The sequence below is a fragment of the Moschus berezovskii genome, chromosome 10, assembly GCF_049115385.1.
Source record: "Moschus berezovskii isolate FMDL1 chromosome 10, NW_MosBer_1.0, whole genome shotgun sequence".
Lineage (NCBI taxonomy): Eukaryota > Metazoa > Chordata > Mammalia > Artiodactyla > Moschidae > Moschus > Moschus berezovskii.
This window is the reverse complement of record NC_142469.1, coordinates 15,718,438-15,736,454: the sequence shown is the minus strand read 5'-3', so window position 1 is coordinate 15,736,454 and position 18,017 is coordinate 15,718,438. Positions and strand designations below refer to the sequence as shown.

Here is an 18,017-nt window from a genome sequence, read left to right as displayed (position 1 = left end):
TAAAGACTCTACCAGAAAACTGCTAGACCTAATCAATGAATACAGTAAAGTTGCAGGATATAAAATCAACACACAGAAATCCCTTGCATTCCTATACACTAATAATGAGAAAATAGAAAGAGAAATTAAGGAAACTATTCAATTCACTGTTGCAACGAAAAGAATTAAATACTTAGGAATATATCTACCTAAGGAAACCAAAGACTTGTACACAGAAAACTATAAAACACTAGTGAAAGTAATCAAAGAGGACATGAATAGATGGAGAAATATACCGTGTTCATGGATTGGAAGAATAAATATTGTGAAAATGAGTATACTACCCAAAGTAATTTATACATTCAATGCAATCCCTATCAAGCTACCAACGATATTTTTCACAGAACTAGAACAAATAATCTCACAATTTGTATGGAAATACAAAAAACCTCGTATAGCCAAAGCAATCTTGAGGAAGAAAAATGGAACTGGGGGAATTAACCTGCCGGACTTCAGGCTCTACTACAAAGCCACACTCATCAAGACAGTATGGTACTAGCATAAAGACAGAAATATAGATCAATGGAACAAAATAGAAAGCCCAGAGATAAATCCATGCACCTATGGACACCTTATCTTTGACAAAGGAGGCAAGAATATAAAATGGAGAAAAGACAGTCTCTTCAACAAGTGGTGCTGGGAAAACTGGTTAGCCACTTGTAAAAGAATGAAACTAGAACACTTCCTTACACCATACACCAAAATAAACTCAAAATGGATTAGAGAGCTAAAGGTAAGACCAGATACTATAAAACTCCTAGAGGAGAAGGTAGGCAAAACACCCTCTGACCTAAATCACAGCAGGATCCTCCAAGACCCACCTCCCAGAATATTGGAAATAAAAGCAAAAATAAACAAATGGGACCTAATTAAAATCAAAAGCTTCTGCACAGCAAAGGAAACTATAAGCAAGGTGAAAAGACAGCCTTCAGAATGGGAGAAAATAATAGCAAATGAAGCAAATGATAAAGGATTCATCTGCAAAATATACAAGCAGCTCCTGCAGCTCAATTCCAGAAAAATAAAGGACCCAATCAAAAAATGGGCCAAAGAACTAAACAGACATTTCTCCAAAGAAGACATAAAGATGGCTAACAAACACATGAAAAAATGCTCAACATCCCTCATAATCAGAGAAATGCAAATCAAAACTACAATGAGATACCATTTCACACCAGTCAGAATGGCTGCTATCCAAAAGTCTACATGCAATAAATGCTGGAGAGGGTGTGGAGAGAAGGGAACCCTCTTACACTGTTGGTGGGAATGCAAACTAGTACAGCCACTATGGAGAACAGTGTGGAGATTCCTCAAAAAACTGGAAACAGAATTGCCATATGATCCAGCAATCGCACTCCTGGGCATACACACTGAGGAAACCAGAATTGAAAGAGACACATGTACTCCAATGTTCATTGCAGCACTGTTTATAGTAGCCAGGACATGGAAGCAACCTAGATGTCCATCTGCAGACGAATGGATAAGAAAACTTTGGTACATATACACAATGGAGTATTACTCAGCCATTAAAATGAATGCATTTGAACCAGTTCTAATGAGGTGGATGAAACTAGAGCCTATTATACAGAGTGAAGTAAGCCAGAAAGAAAAACACCAATACAATATACTAACGCATATATATGGAATTTAGAAAGATGCAAATGTTAACCCTGTATACGAGACAGCAAAAGAGACACAGATGTATAGAACAGTCTTTGGGACTCTGTGGCAGAGGGTGAGGGTGGGATGGTTTGGGAGAATGGCACTGAAACATGTATATTATCATATGTGAAATGAATCGCCAGTTCAGGGTCGATGCATGTTACAGGATTCTCGGGGCTGGTATGCGGGGATGACCCAGAGGGAGGATACGGGGAGGAGGGAGGTGGGAGGAGGGTTCGGGAGGGGGAAGTCATGTACACCCGGGGTGGATTCATGTCAATGTATGGCAAAACCAACCAATATAATATTGTAAAATAATTAGCCTCCAATAAAAAAATTATCTTTAAGAAACAAACAAAAAATCTGGTCAGATTGCCTGTCTAAAATAAAATAAAATAAAACAGAAGCATAGCAATGTGAAAAAAGAAAAAAAAAAGTTATTCAAAAGCCATGCTTGTGACATTAACTTCTTCCACGCCCTGGGAGATGTGTTGAGATTGCAGAACAGAATGTTGCACAGGTTGGGTCATGAATAAGATGGCATTTTGCCTACAGAGGGTTCTGAAAATTAACTGACTGACCAAACCGTTCTTTCATTGCCCTTAGAGTCTCCTAGCAGTTCGCATGTTACAATAAAAATGGGCTGTCAGGGCTTCCCAGGTGGTTCACTGGTAAAGAATCTGCCTGCCAGTGTAGGACGTGCAGGAGACAGAGGTTCGAATCCCTAGGTCAGGAAGATCCCCTGCAGGAGGAAATGGCAACTCACTCCAATCTTCTTGCCTGGGAAATCCCATGGGCAGAGGAGCCTGGCGGGCTACAGTCCATGGGGCCCCAACGTGTCAGACAGGACTGAGCTCGCATGCACATAACATAAAAAAAGTCCCGTCAAGGATGCAAAGCCCTTCTCAAAGCCTACCTCTGTAATGGCACATTTGGTAAACGTGACCGTGGCCTCCCCTGATCATCGCCGCGATGAGGAGACACCGACCGTGAGCGGTGATGAGTTGTTCTCTGCTGCTCTGGCACGGTTAACGTTGCAGGTTTGCTTTCTCGAGTGCTAGACCTATAACCTACTGGTGAGAGTACACATGAAGAGCAAGTCAATATTCTTCTGTAATGTCAACGCTAATGTGGCGACGTCAAATTGTACCCAAAGCAGCCACTGACCTATGGAGATAAATGCCATGCAATCAGTATCAGGCTTATCTGCAAAACTACTAAGTACACATATGGAGTGTAACGTACACATGCATGGGGACCAAGTAGAGTTCGGCTCAACTCAAAGGCTGCCATGAAGACACTGGCATGAATACGACAGATGATGCCTCAAAAATCATGATGAGTTGGGTGGGATACTGGCTTAATTTAAAGAACCAATTAGTGATTTTTTTTCAGCAATACAAATCAAGGACTTGACAGTGAACTGTTATTCATATACAAGTCAATGTTAGAAATGTGGTGCCTTTTATACTGTCTTTTTTGATTTTTTCTTCCAAATGACAATATATGTTATTTGGGTTTCAGATGGCTTAGATAATAAGAAAATAAAATCAATATCATACCAATTTTAATTATCAAAGAAGAGTAGCAGGTCTTCACTATTACAAACGCTGATTGTGAATTTTGTGAACCACAGATAATACTGCAATTTTCAAAAGAAAATATGGTATGGGTGGAGATGACTATGGAAATAACGCAGAACAAATTAAATCTCCTAAAGAAATAATAATCAAATCTACCCCAGACATATGAAACTATTCCACAAATGTGCTATTAAACTAAAGTAATAAAGTTAATATTTCAAAGTAAAAATAAATTTTAACAGTCATGCTCCCGTGAAACAAAAAGGTTTTTATGATCTCTGATTTAGTTAAAGATTAAACAGCAATCTCAATGATATAGAAACAGTTTAAGTATTTTTCACAAGGGTCATTGTTACTATTATTGTAAGAAAAATAAAAATTATGTGGCCAAAGGAAATATAACTATATTTACAACTATATAAAATGTACACAACCTATGAAAACAGTAAATTTAACTGGGCAGTCTGACTAATGTGCATCTATTTACTTGATAACTCCCACATCATTTTTAAAGGCCATGTGACATCATTTTTAAAGGCAGACTAAAATTCCCCAACAGTTTATCTGTTGTGATTGTATAATCTTTCGACCTCATTTAGCATATAAGGAAGGTCTTCAAACATTTCATAAAGGCTGATTTGATAATACTGACACCAAAGAAATTCAGCCATTTTGTCACTCTCTAAAAACATCGAGCAGCTGGTGCTACAAGATGCACTTGAAAGGGAAAAAAAAGAAAGAAATAACTTCCAAGCAAGTTTTCCATTCCAAGGAGAAAGCTAAATTTGTACCATTAGTCTGAAACTTTGTAAATTAAGGATGTTTGTTTACATTAAAAAGCCCAGAAGCACTATATTGTGAAAACAACAGTGAACTTGGTAGCTTTTTGTGTTTTTATTTTGGAGATGGGGAATGGTGGGAATGTTTGAAATGCAAACAGTAGTGGTGCAAAATCATTTTCATTTAGTATTCATGCAAAAAAGTAATAATTACATAGTGGTACAGTGGTAAAGAACCTGCCTGTCCATGCAGGAGACTCAGGTTCGATCCCTGAGTCGGGAAGACCCCCTGGAGAAGGAAATGGTAACCCACTCCAGTATTCTTGCCTGGAGAATCCCATGGACATAGAAGCCTGGCGGGCTACAGTCCATGAGGTTGCAAAAAAGTTGGACATGACTTAGTGACTAAACAACCACAAAAACATCAGTAAACAACCGAATAATTATAAACATAAGTGCTATTTATTTATAATTTCATATACTTTCATTTTATAAAAAAATCAATAGCAATTCATGTATTATTTTTAATTTCGTGTAGAGTTTCCTTGTTCAGGAAATTGTAATATTAAGCCTAGAAAGAGATCAACTAAATATACATGTAATATTTATTATATTAGCTCTTCATTTGCTATCCTGCCTCATCATAAAAGTGTGAATTTTTAGGTGAATAAAATATGAGGACCACACACAGAAGTAAATTCTATTTAGATAAGTTGGAAATCACAGCATTAAGGTAATTAGCAGGCAAAATTTTTGTTAGAAAGATTTGATAATAAGACCCCATTCCTATTGGGAATCATCTGAGTTCTATTAAATATGCCAAGGGGTACCATTTATAATTACCTCCCCCCTTTCAGGTTCATAAAAAATATTCTATTGAATTTTGTATGGAAGTTTCCATGTAGAGTGAGTGTGTCTAATTATTCTGATCCTTTTAGAAACCAACAAACTCAAAAAGCAAAACATGAACTGTAATCCAAAATTATCCACTATTATTTAAAACTCTCCCTGATGGTCTGATATCAAGGGGTAATCTAAGTATACAGATATGCACAGAACCAGATTTATTGTTGTTAAGGATATCTGCTACTTAATACAGTGATCAAAGACTATATTTTCTCTGAATTACAAGAAGCAAATGAAGCCTAATTTTAGGGAACTCTCCATAATATTCTCCCAGTTTTAATGAACTCATAAAAAATCTCTAAATTGTAAACTCAGTCACTAGTGTGGCATCTGTCTATTGACATTTACCAAAATCAATGCCTTCAAATTAGGTGCATCCCTGTCTAAGGAATTATGCAAGTTAAGGGGGCATATGTCAATATCGTCCTAAGAAAATGTTCTTAATATCCTAACATGTTCTCTTTAGTTTTTTTCATTTGAATATCTCCATGCTTTTCATTAGCAAATAAAAGGAACAGGGTTAGTGCCAAGAAAATAAATCTTTACTAATTGGTTTTACTCACTTTCTGACTAGAGTCAGGTGAGAAACAGACTTGAACTGCAAAGTATCACAAAGATTTTACTAATTTATACAGTGACAAACGACATTGACTTAAATAGTAAACTTTTCTAAAGCATTTCCTTTTTGTAAAACATACATACACATTCTAGGTATAATCATTCTATGTATAATCAGCACATCACAAAAGCATTGAAGTTAAGCCATGCCACATGCAATTTAAACCCTGCCATGCACATTTCTCGGTATATTCCATGGACGGCTACATTATTTCCAGAAACACAGGAAGGAAAGTCACAGAGATACAATATAAAACATAGGAGAATGGGATTTTTATTTTAAAATTAACTATATCTTTTCAGAATTCATATTTTCACTTCTGCTCAGAACATTTTGAATTGACAGTTTTAACCTCACGAGCCATGCTTCTAAAGGAGAACCTATCTAATTTAATTTAAGAGGGGATGTTAACAAATAGTTACTAGTCCATTTCACACTTTCTCAATAATTTGGAACACAAGTCACCATGGAATAATATCATTCAGACTTCTCTGTGCTATAGATCTGTAGCGTGGGACCCAGGGAAGTCAGGAAACCCACAGGACAGCAAGCACAGAAGCACCGTGACGCCGCCACGCTCCCCCCACGCACCTGGAGGGACCACTCCAATCGCATCATCAACCTCATAGTCTGACATGTCACTGTCACTGATTCGCTGGGACCCTGCACAACAGGAAGGCAAACAGATACCTCTGCGTCTGCTCGGGTCAGGAAATGCGGAGGACATGGTCACAGTTTTCTCTTTAAATGCTAATTACATTACTACTAAACACTTTATTTTTAGTGAATGAAGTATATTGATTTCAATGTCTCAGGGTGCAAAAAAGTGATTTTCTTGTACATGTATATTCTGCGAAGTTCATGTGCAATTGATTTTCAAGTACTTGTTCTCCAAGGATACCATGTTCTCAGCATCCTTATAATCACTGAAGACACACATAAGAAAGAAGATTTCATAGAACAGTATTTTGACTTTTCAAATTATTCTTTAATTAAGGTCTATAGCAAAGTGTATACTGTTTTCTAGCCACTTATACACCCTCCTGCACAGTGCAGGCAGGATGGGGCTGAGTGGAAAGGTTCAGAGAGACCTTTCTTGGCTGGGACTCTGTGGAACTCGTGTCACTGAAAGGGTATCAGGTCCCTTTATAAATATTTATGTTTAGCCTTCAGAATTAGCCATTATACTGCATTGAAGATTTAATTTGAGGAAATAATTCATCAGAGAAGCACTAACATGACATGTTTAATTATATGAACATTGAACAATTATTTGAACATTGATTCCTGGTTACCAAAATGAGGCTTCTAGGTTTCATTTGTCCAATGAGAGATTTAGTCATAATTCAAAAATTAATAAGTAAATGCAGAAAAAGTACTTCTTCTCCCCTCAAATCATCAGATGAGTAAAAGCAAACAGATTTTACAATGCTTTTGAGAAAATGTTTCTTATAAATAATACTAAAATATCCAGGAATTATATGGTTATTAAGATATTCTACACAGCAACCTAATTAAGGCAATAACTGCCCCATCGGTCAGCCAATGAACAACCCCATCAGCAGAAAGGCTTATAATTCACAGGTTCTAAACTTTCACCTCTGGAATGATTCCACTGTATTATATGTATTACTCTCACTGGGAAAATGGAGAAAACGATCTTGCCAGGCTTCTTTATATAGATGACTAATTTTCCAATAATCTCTAATGAACATTTGAAAAAATACCCTGAATGTCAATATGGAATTCAGACCTAACAACACAATTGCTCCTGGCAAGTGAGCAGAGCGTCCACCTACTTTGCAGCTTCTTGCTGGCGCTTTCGCCGTGGGTGTGTCGCCGCGGCATGAAGGGTGATGGCTGAGGCAGAGGTAGTGAAGATTCGTCATGGGTCTGAAGTTTATACCAATGTGGCTCATCGTCTAGAAGCGCTGTTTCCAACTCTATGAGGATCTGAAAGGACAGCCCTCGGGTTAGATCAAGGCCTTTCGCAAAGCATAAGGAAGCAGCCACTACAATGCATGCTGCAGGTCACTCGGGTCTTGATCATATACTCACCTCTCCAAGGAACTCACTCTCCTCTTCCTGCACCCTGGGCTGGTCCCACACGGTTATTTCCAACATCCGTTCTCTAAAGTCTCTACGATGTACGTGCGAATAGACAAAAGTCTGATTCCACTTTGGTTCTAGGACTTTCTTTACCGTTTTGGTTCTCCTTTTACTTTTATCACTGAAACGTAAGCATGCTTTGTAAATGAAAAAGCAAATGCAAGTATCTGCTGCCACCTACTGTAGTTACATGCAATACTGATCTTGGAATATTTTTACCCTTTGTAATTTATACCTGTTATATAAAAGGCTGAAAAGACAGTTGAGTTTAATACAATTCTAGTTTTAACTATGACATAAGCAGTTGTTACGATTATAGACATGGACACACAATGGTACATGCTAAATGATATCGCTGTCAAAGACTGATAGATGTAGAAACAAGGTAATGAAAAAAATTTAAATTGGCAGGTTATTGTAAAGAAATATAAGGCTTGAGGGAATTTTTTAGGGATAATATATAGCTTATTCCCCCATAGAGAAGTACCTATTATATTTTAAAATTATATCAAGGTGTACACATATGTACAAACTCATCAAAATATATATAATTAAGTATGTGGAAATTTTGGTATACCAATTATACCTCAATAAAACTTTAAAACTAAATGAAACTATATCCCAGGAAAAGAAATTCTATTTTTTCTTTAAATAAAGATTTTTACATATCAAACAAAATTTTTTCATACCTTCTATCTGGAAGAAAATACATTTTTACATAGGGATTCCTGGGACGCCCATCTACTCGAGGGGGTAGGTCTGTTGCTTGCAGAACATTGACAATCAGTTGGTGGCCCACCTTGTCATACCACAGCTTCACCTAAGTGCAAGGGACAGAGAAATTAGCATTTATAAAAATCACGAGGTATTAAAATTTCACAAAACATACTAAACTTATTTTTGAAGGGCATTTCAAGTTGCAAAATACAACTGAATCATAGATACTTTTCAGCAAAGACGTGAAAGCATAACTGCTTTAGAACTTGACTTTCCTCTTCATGCATTTTAAACATGACTTACAATAGGCAGGCCTGCAGTGTAGATGTATACTCTCTTATACCATGTGATGAAATAAAAATAATGGTAAAATTTTTAGAAAAAAAAAAGGGAAGAGGGGAATACTGAAATAATTATTCTTGTTTTTAAATGCTGAATGCAACTGTTCGGTGATTATAAGTATCTTAATGATTACAGCATGGCTAAAGGCATTCTGCAGAGCCACTTGTGGCTGAAACAAAATGTTTGATGCTAGAAACAGTATACTGAAATAACTTGGAAGAGGTCAAGAAACACATTTACTGTAGGCCTCTTTACACCAGGTACTGCTGCGTTCCTCATTTGATTTTCAACTAACCTATTACAGGTTAATTTTCATGAGAGGAGAAAAGCAAAAAGGAAGGTAGCCTGCATATATAATGCCTTCAAACCAAATGAAGACCAAACTATATTTCTATTAACTAAGATTCATGATAGCGTGAATAAAGAAAACCAGGAAAAGAGCACACACTGAAATATTACTGGCAAACTGTGGATACAGTCAGGGCAGTATCTGTGCTGGCAGGAGACAATGTTAACTTTAATTTTTTTTTTTTTTAATTTAGAAGTTAGCTTTGGGTTTATGGTTAAATAAGAACTATCAGGATAAGTTGTGTTCAGTTCAGTTCAGTTCAGTTCAGTCGCTCAGTCGTGTCCGACTCTCCACGACCCCATGAATAGGTATTTATTGTAATACATTTAAGAGTCATTGTAACAAAATAAGCTAATTTAATAATCCAGTAGTAAGGGACAGATTAAGAATTCAAACCCAGATCTGTACCAATCCATATCTCTGTTCTCAGTTAATTCCAGAGGTGTGTTTTTGATAAATCTGAGATGGATTTTTATCCCTCTTAAAATGCAGGTGGCGTGTATGAGAGATTCTCACACACATTGAAACAATAGCACAGGGACTAGACAGAGATCTTCAACCTACTAAAAACAGAAGCTAAAACCAGGAAAGGTTCTAAAAACAATGGCAATTTTACAGTTACCTTCTTTAATTAAAACTAAGAGAAGAACAGCAAAAAATAAAGACTACAGAAACCCACACGTTACCAACGTAGCAGAAGACCAACTACTACAGAACAGTGTGAAGCAGAATTTTCTATTAGCTCTTAACACAAACATCCTGTAGCAGCCACAGCTTCTTTACTTCAGCTTTTCCCAGATCACAGATAAGACAATAGTGAAGAAAACTGTAGCTTTTTCACACTAAAGTCAGTAATGGAGAGTTTCATCAAATGTCTTAAGAAGTTAAAAGATATTTTAAATGTAAGTTTTCGAAGATCCAGGACAATGAGGTTGTTAGGTAAACAGAACACGGCTCTCTGCATTTACTATGTCTAACCAACTACTTACCTTAGACACTGTCATACGGCACACACACAAATCATTGAGAGTTTATTTTCTTAAGTTATCACTTAATGTTCGGCAATCTGCACATTGTAGGCACTCCACAGATATGTCCAGATAAATATGTGAGTAAAGGAACAGTCTAATAAGTGAATGAAAGACTGATGGAGTAGATGATGCTGTGGAATGATTCTGACTATATCACAGACTTCAAGGAGAAACACACACTTCAAAGACAGAAGCAGAACAGGGAGCTGACACTAATGGTCAGCAACACGCACTGCAAATACATACAGAAAGTTGTCCTGGTAAAACTTGTGGGGCATCTTTGAGAGCTCCAGGGCTTGTGGGAGAAATTACAGAAATGGAAGGCCTTTCCATCTTCTGAGACTCAAAGGAACTAGAACCTAAAATGAGGGGGGAAATTAAGTACTTTTTAATAACATATTTATAACCTATATGTGAAGAATACATCTTTTTCATGAAATGTTAAGTGCATATGTTACTGGTATACAATCATAATTCAGTGCCACCCATAAGAGTAGAAACCACTTTCAGTGGGGAGGTCATAGAAAGTTATTCTCATTGTTCTTGGATTGTATATTTTAAGGGGATTTAAAGTGATATAAACACATATTGGATTTGTTTACTTCACTCTGTTAGCACTGACTTTCTAAGTTTCTAGGGGATATTGTCCAATGTAGGTTCTTGTATAGCCTTACGCCGAGTTAAAGGCTTCATGCTTTAATGATAGGAAAGATGGTACCCATTATGTTAATTCTCTTAGGATCATCTATGATAAACTTCCCTGACTGAAATTAAAATGAATGCACATATCATATAATTTATGAGCTGCATCTAAGCTGAAATAGTATTCATCACTCTTTTAAAATAAGATTTCCACCTCTTTCGGTTGTGATCTTACAGATCTATCTCCTGACTGTCTGAGGATGCTGTCTAGTGAGTCACCTGTGGAGGAGGGACAGTGGCTTCCCATACAGCACCGCAGTGAGGGTCTTCTCCCCTCTTTCAAATGAAAGTCCACTTTTCCTGGATCACTGATAAAGTGTCCACAACCAGCATGATGAGCGTCTGCAGAATGCTATATCCCCAGCAAGTATAACCTTGAACCCACAGCCGTCAAAACTTAGTTTTACTGAGAAAACAGTACTTATGAACCTTTTCCCAAGAGTATGTCATCCACATTTTTTCCATACATGCAAATTATCAATACGGTTAATTGATAATTAAGTGTCAATTTGTACCTTCCAAAGACTTTTAAATATAAAATACGGTGCTATAAAATTCTTTGTTAACTGTGTCTCCTTGATAAAGTATTCTTAGGATAATTTTCTTCTTAGTTCTCAGACATTGTTGCTTCTAACAGTACTTTTCTAATATTACAGACTGTTTATAAAAAGCACAATATCAACATTGTAAATTATCCAATTGGTCCCATTTCTCTCTTCATATTAGAAAACTCAAAACCAACCGTGGGCTCATTATCTAGCAGGAATGTGGAACACGATGCTATACATTTGATTAACTCACCTGATCCCTATTTCCTTGTTTATCCCACCTATAAATTTCCTTCTTACAACCATCACTTGTTTTCTCCTAAAATCACCTTGTATTTTCTATTCCAATAGGCTAGGTTACATAATAACACTTGGTGATAAAGCCCTAGTATTATCAATTTAATGCCAATACATGGCAAAGTAAATAAGTCACTTTCACACTGTCCTTGAAAACTTCATTACCCACATTATCGTCTTTCGCCTGGAGTCCCTTTAATGTCCATGTAGATAACTTAACCCTCTAGCCTCAACCCCTTTATTTGCACTGAAATCTCCCTCTACCCCACCCACCACTTTCACGGTTATATTCCACACTTTTACACTGAATTAAAATTATTTGCTTCTGTGCCTGTTTCCTTCACTAGACTGCCCTGCCATGAAGTCAGTTTCCAATGAAATGGAATAATCCAGCATCAAAACACATCTTTATGTAAGGCAAATAGTATTGTTGTTGTGTTTAGTCACTAAGTCATGTCCAACTCTTTGCGACCCAATGGACTGTAGACTGCCAGTCTCCCCTACCCATGGGATTTCCCAGGCAAGAATATTAGAGTGGGTTGCCATTTCCTCTTCCCTGCCTGCTAAGCAGGAGACACAGTTTAAATCTCTGGGTCTGGAAGATCCCCCAAACAAGGACATGGCAATCCACTCTAGTGCTCTGGGAAATACAGAGAAAACTGAGAAATCTCATGGACAGAAGAGCCTGGAGGACTTTAATCCATAGGGTCACAAAAGAGTCAGACATGACTTAGAAACTAAACAACAACAAATAGACAAATAGAATTGTTACTGTTTCATTAATTTTGCTCTGTGCATCCTAAATGCTAAGATGCAGAAGGCTGCTGCCAAGAAAGACTTTTGAACTTTTAATAGACACATTCACATCCCCTGGTGGTTCAGACGGTAAAGTGTCTGCCAACAATGCAGGAGACCTGGGTTCAATCCCTGGGTCAGGAAGATTCCCTGGAGAAGGAAATGGCAACCCACTCCAGTACTCTTGACTGGAAGATCCCATGGATGGAGGAGCCTGGTGGGCTACAGTCCATGGGGTCACAAAGGGTCGGACACAACTGAGCAACTTCAGTTCCACTTTACATCCCCCCATACACAAAGAATAGAAAGAGAAAAAAAAGGAGATCTTTGGATTTCTCATGGTTGACAACACATTTATATCAAATAACTGAAAAAGACCTTAAATTTTATACTCACTGGACTCCAGTGGTGGATGGGAGCTCTCAGGAATCCTTGGAATGTCACTAAAAGAAACAGGGCAAGGTGAAAATCCCATTAGCTAAACCACCCTGCCTGAGGCAATCATAACCACACATTATCTCAGAGGTGTCAAAAATCCTTTGGTGTGGAAATGGACAAGAGTTACCGTTAAGGCAATTTCTAATGTGCATGAATGTCAAACACCACACACACACAAAAAAAAAAAACTTTAGTAAAAATAAGTTTTTATATATTTAATAGCAAAACACTTTAACATGACAACAGTCAGAATAATATTGTGGCTAAAATCACCACAATATTTTTACTACCAAAACAGCAGGTTTTGGAAATAAAAAATGTTAAAGGCAATATTTTATTTCAATTCTAGAAAATCAAAATGACACATATTTTACAAATCAGTAATATGCTTTACAAACACATCTGAAAGAGTTTACTGAATGAAAGGAATGGAAACATCTCCTGAGAATAAAATAATATGGTGAATATCATGGGCAAAGTTAATAAAACAAAAAAGATGGATTGCTTTGGAAATTAAAAATGGTTCAAAGCTAGCAACAAAAACGCCAAAATATATTATATATGTGAATATATAATTTATATACACATATATAACCCTATACAGAGATTCATATCTCTATGCTGAAGTTAGCTAAATATATGGCCATTTACTAGATGATCAGAAAGTGACTTGTGAGAACACCCACTCCTGACACACTCACAAATTATTTGAATAAATATTTAATATGACCTCAGCTTCGTCCATTATCCACTGTGGCCTTAGAACCCTGGACCAGCTTGGTTTGGGAATTATATTGTATTAAGCTATTTAACTTCTTTTTCCCAAGATAGTTTCGTATCAATGTAAGGCCATTAACAATATACAAGTATTAACAGGACAAATTAAAGCAGACTGGAGTTAGCTAGTCCCAATAAAATTATCAGAATATTATTTAAGAATTTCTAACCACTTACCTTGTGAACTAACTTCACTTTGATTTTTCTTTGCACTTTTGGAGGGAATTGAAACAAAAACAGTTTTATGTTTGGTGATTTATTTTCCTGACTCTTCATTTTCACATTTTTGGGCAAAGTAATCCCAACCACCTACAATTTTGACTTCTTACAAATGACAATTAATCGTGTGTATTTTATGTGTGCTCAGCTGCTCAGTAATGTCTGACTCTTTGCAACCCCATGGACTGTAGCCTACCAGGTTCCTCTTGTCCATGGAATTTTCCAGGCAAGAATGCTGGTGCTAAGTTGCTTCAGTTGTGTCTGACTCTTTACGACCCTATGGACTGACTGTAGCCCACTAGGCTCCTCTGTCCATGGGATTCTCCAGGCAAAGAAACTGGAATGGGTTGCCATTTTCTCCTCCAGGGGATCTTCCAGGGGAGAATACTGGAGTGGGTTTTCATTTCCTAATACCAGGGATCTTCCCAACCCAGAGATCGAACCCGTGTCTCTTGTGTCTCCTGCACTGGCAGACAGGTTCTTTGCTACTGCACCACCTGGGAAGCCAAATTTTATTGTATAATCATGTACAATTAATAATGTGTCTGAAATATATATTTTATGTGATAGAGGCTAATTATTCAATACCTGAGACAAAGGAAACCAACTATTTATCTTCTTCTACCTTCTTAATTCAAAGGCAAAAAATCAATTCTTAAAAATCTAGAAACAATATTTTTTTAGATAATATAACTTCTTTGAAAATTAGCCTCAGTTATGAAAGTAAAATTTGGAGCTTCAAAACTAGATAGAAACTTTGAATTTTATGTGCCTGTGAAAGAAGAATTGTGGAGAAGTTACAAAAAATTCTTTTGAAGAGACAGAATTAAAATGTATTTTATGTTTGTTAATTGCTTCAGTAATATTTTCAGGCAAAAAATGTCCTCTTGACAATTATATAAGCCTTCTGAAATTGTTCTGCTCACAAATAAGGTGGTAAAATAGTTTGGATAAAAATTACAATCGTAAAGGTAAAGAACATTACATTAGGTGGGATAGCAAAAATGGGTGGTACCTCAGAATGGCTGATATCTATTAAACCATGGTGGTCAGTGTGTGTGTAAGTTACATTTGGGATGATTCTTGGAATCATTATAACTATCCCCTTAAACAATGAATACATATCTGCCTTCTGCTTTAATTATAGAACTACATGAAACATAACTACTAAATATATCTAGAATTATTCTTCCAAGATTCTAATAAATTCCCTATTAACTCAAAAGTTGATGTCAGATTTAATATTTTTTAAATATAACCTTTGTATTCCCATATCCTTTGAGTTCCACAGTCCATGATGGTTTAGATCTGTTTATACAAAGAATACATTTTAAATTATTTTTACACTAAAGATAATGCGAATGTTATTCCAGTCCACTTTAACTGTCTGCTAATTTTTATTTTTTAAATCACCATTTATCAATGGTGTTTTAGCTGATCACTTTTAAAACCACTATGTATTTGAAAGTACTTGGCAAGGGGCCCAGTGCTTTAAGTTTCTTTGTATACCTTTGATTCACTCTCCAATTTACTTACCTCATCTCCAGCCATATGTTTACCTCAGCACTAGAACACGGCATGGAAAACTAGCATAAATTATAGTCTTGTTATTCTTAAAAACTCTGCATGGAAATGGACAATACTTCTGCAAGTGCCTTCAATCTTTATTCTTAATAACCACCACTTAAAATTGATTGCAAGCTTGCCTTTACTTTAGAGTTTTATATATGTCTACGATTCTTTAGAATATATGATCATACAGTTTCAATTCTTTGAGAATTAGGATAATTATATTTTCTTGCATGTTTTGCATTGATATGTACTCATGAGAACAACAAAAAATTAAGGTTACTACTCTTCCATAAAAGTCTTGAATTTATGGCTCTATAATATTTTAGAGAAGAGAAAAAAGGGAATAATTTCAAAAAATATATTCAAACATTAAGCTAATTATGAAACATTCCAAAACGCCTTCCAAAAAATTATAGACAGGCAAAATAAATATTCTGGACTGTGGGTTTCTTAGGAAAATATACCAATATGGGAACTCTATATACAGAGAGAAAATATCCCATTGACTGTAGATTATTAAATTATGCTGAAAATTGGAGTTTTAAAAATATTATACCGATTATCATGGCCAATTAAAATGATTAAATATTTCACACTTGCTTGATTTTAAATAAAATTTGGAACTACCCATAATTAAAGATATAGAAAAACTATTCCATTCCTAGTAGAATAATAAAAAGTCATGTAGATGTATGAAATGACTACTATTTTAAATATCACAAAAAGATGAGTTTGTAAGTGACTCTCTTTAAGGAAACACTATAATAATTTAGGATTAATAAAAATAAATAGTTCTACCATTAAAGGAAAATATTTTTACTTTATAGCTCACTTATGAAAACTACATACTTTCTGATACTACAATTGTTAAATAGTGGAGCTCCTAAAATGTAGTGAAGGTAATTCAGTCCAAGTTTAAAAAATTTTGATTTGAAAAATCTAAAATGTATGCCCATATTTGAAGAAAAAACTATCCACTGTAACATGTACTGTATGAATGTATAAACTTCTTTTAGAAACCCTGCTAATACATGTAATTTACTAAACTTAAGAAGCAAGTTTTTTTAGCCTTACCCAATAGGCCTTGAAACAATAATTTCAACTTGAGGTTCTGATTTTGATTCTAAAATAATGTTGTAAACTTCTTCATTTGTAGCTCCCGGCAGGGGTTTACCATTCCATTCTAGAACTTCATCCCCTTGAATTTAAAAAAAAGGGTATTTTTTTACCTTATATATTCTGTTTATTTTTCTTAACTTTTCTTGTTCTTTTTTTTTTAACAAAGAAATGCAAAACATATACAAATAGTTTAATCGTCTAGGCTCTGCTCTTGAAAGCAAATTGATTGCCATATAATGTCAGCTAAATGGTTCTTTCTAAACACTTTTTCTTTTTGTTTTTCTCTTTCCCCCACAGATTACTGGTCATTTGAAACAGTACAACACAAACTACCCTTATCTTTTGAGAAATATCAGAAATAATATAAAAATCATCTCATGCTATGGGATGGAATTAGCACAGCTCATTTGGCAACATCAAAAATAATAATTAGCAGCATGCCCTCCATAATATAAATGTAGGTGGCTCTATACATGAAAGATTATTAAATGCTGCATAAATCCTGCTTTACTTTTGGTAGAAATAGCAATTAACATTTGTTAGCATGAATTTTCCAACTATAAGTCATGCTTCATTGCCTTCTCCAGATGCACAACAGAATAAAAATGCATGAAAGGATTTGAATTCATACCCAGAGGGTAACGCAGCTACCCTCTGGCAAAATTAATGGCAAAATTACAAAGCAAGCAGATGTAAAATTGTTGCATGACAGTCAACCTACTTCCAGATGTTCATACACACACGTTCTATACATAGTACATATCATGGTAATTAAAGTAAAATTAGAAAATATTTTTAAATAATAAAAATATAATACATATTAGATTGTTAAATAACTGAAGATTCAATGAGGAGAGTAACACGGTATTAAAATACATGGACTAACCACCTGTTATATTAACCAGAGCTCTCACCAAAGACCATTGGGAAGAAAACACTTATTTTCATAAATATTTAGAGCAGTTTTAGTTCTCAAATGTCTCTGCAATGTACCCTTGAATTGACAATAAAGGCTCAGCTGAAATATCCCAGCCTTAGCGATACTTTGAGGAATCTTAGTTTCGTGTTTGCTTTCTGTTTGCTTATTTTGCTGTTATCAGTTCCTGTAATACTTCAGTAGCAAATGAAATATGTCTCTAATAAATGGATCAATATCATCATTATACATTTAAAGCTAATGACAAATACAGAACTTTTTAGTTTTTAGCTATGACTTTTAAAAAAAGTAGATTTTTGCTTTGCTAGGGTTATTTTAAAATAATTCTTCTCTCTACCCCCAAGTGTTTGCTTACTCAAAAATAAAAAGGCAAATATTTGAAAAGCATATAAAGCTGTTTAGGTATGATAAAAGAGTATCGTTAGTACAAATAGTTTAATGACTTCTGATCATTTGACCTAAGATGTTAACTTGCAG

The 18,017-nt window shown here is 35.6% G+C and overlaps 1 protein-coding gene across 41 annotated transcripts in view; it reads right to left on the bottom strand.

The window, feature by feature from the left end:
• Positions 1-18,017, bottom strand: part of RIMS1 (regulating synaptic membrane exocytosis 1) — a 628,464-nt gene that overhangs the window by 172,720 nt on the left and 437,727 nt on the right. For 22 of the 41 annotated variants that reach the window (XM_088840521.1, XM_088840523.1, XM_088840522.1 and 19 more), the window contains exons 3-10: positions 16,559-16,682; positions 12,875-12,921; positions 10,383-10,495; positions 8,387-8,517; positions 7,647-7,818; positions 7,388-7,541; positions 6,180-6,251; positions 2,618-2,771 (exon numbers count right to left, since the gene is read on the bottom strand). In XM_088840521.1, coding sequence (XP_088696647.1) covers positions 2,618-2,771; positions 6,180-6,251; positions 7,388-7,541; positions 7,647-7,818; positions 8,387-8,517; positions 10,383-10,495; positions 12,875-12,921; positions 16,559-16,682 — 967 coding nt within the window. Of the gene's footprint in view, positions 1-2,617; positions 2,775-6,179; positions 6,252-7,387; positions 7,542-7,646; positions 7,819-8,386; positions 8,518-10,382; positions 10,496-12,874; positions 12,922-16,558; positions 16,683-18,017 lie in introns of all 41 variants that reach the window. The other 19 variants (XM_055432968.2, XM_088840494.1, XM_088840495.1 and 16 more) reach the window with 1 other exon arrangement.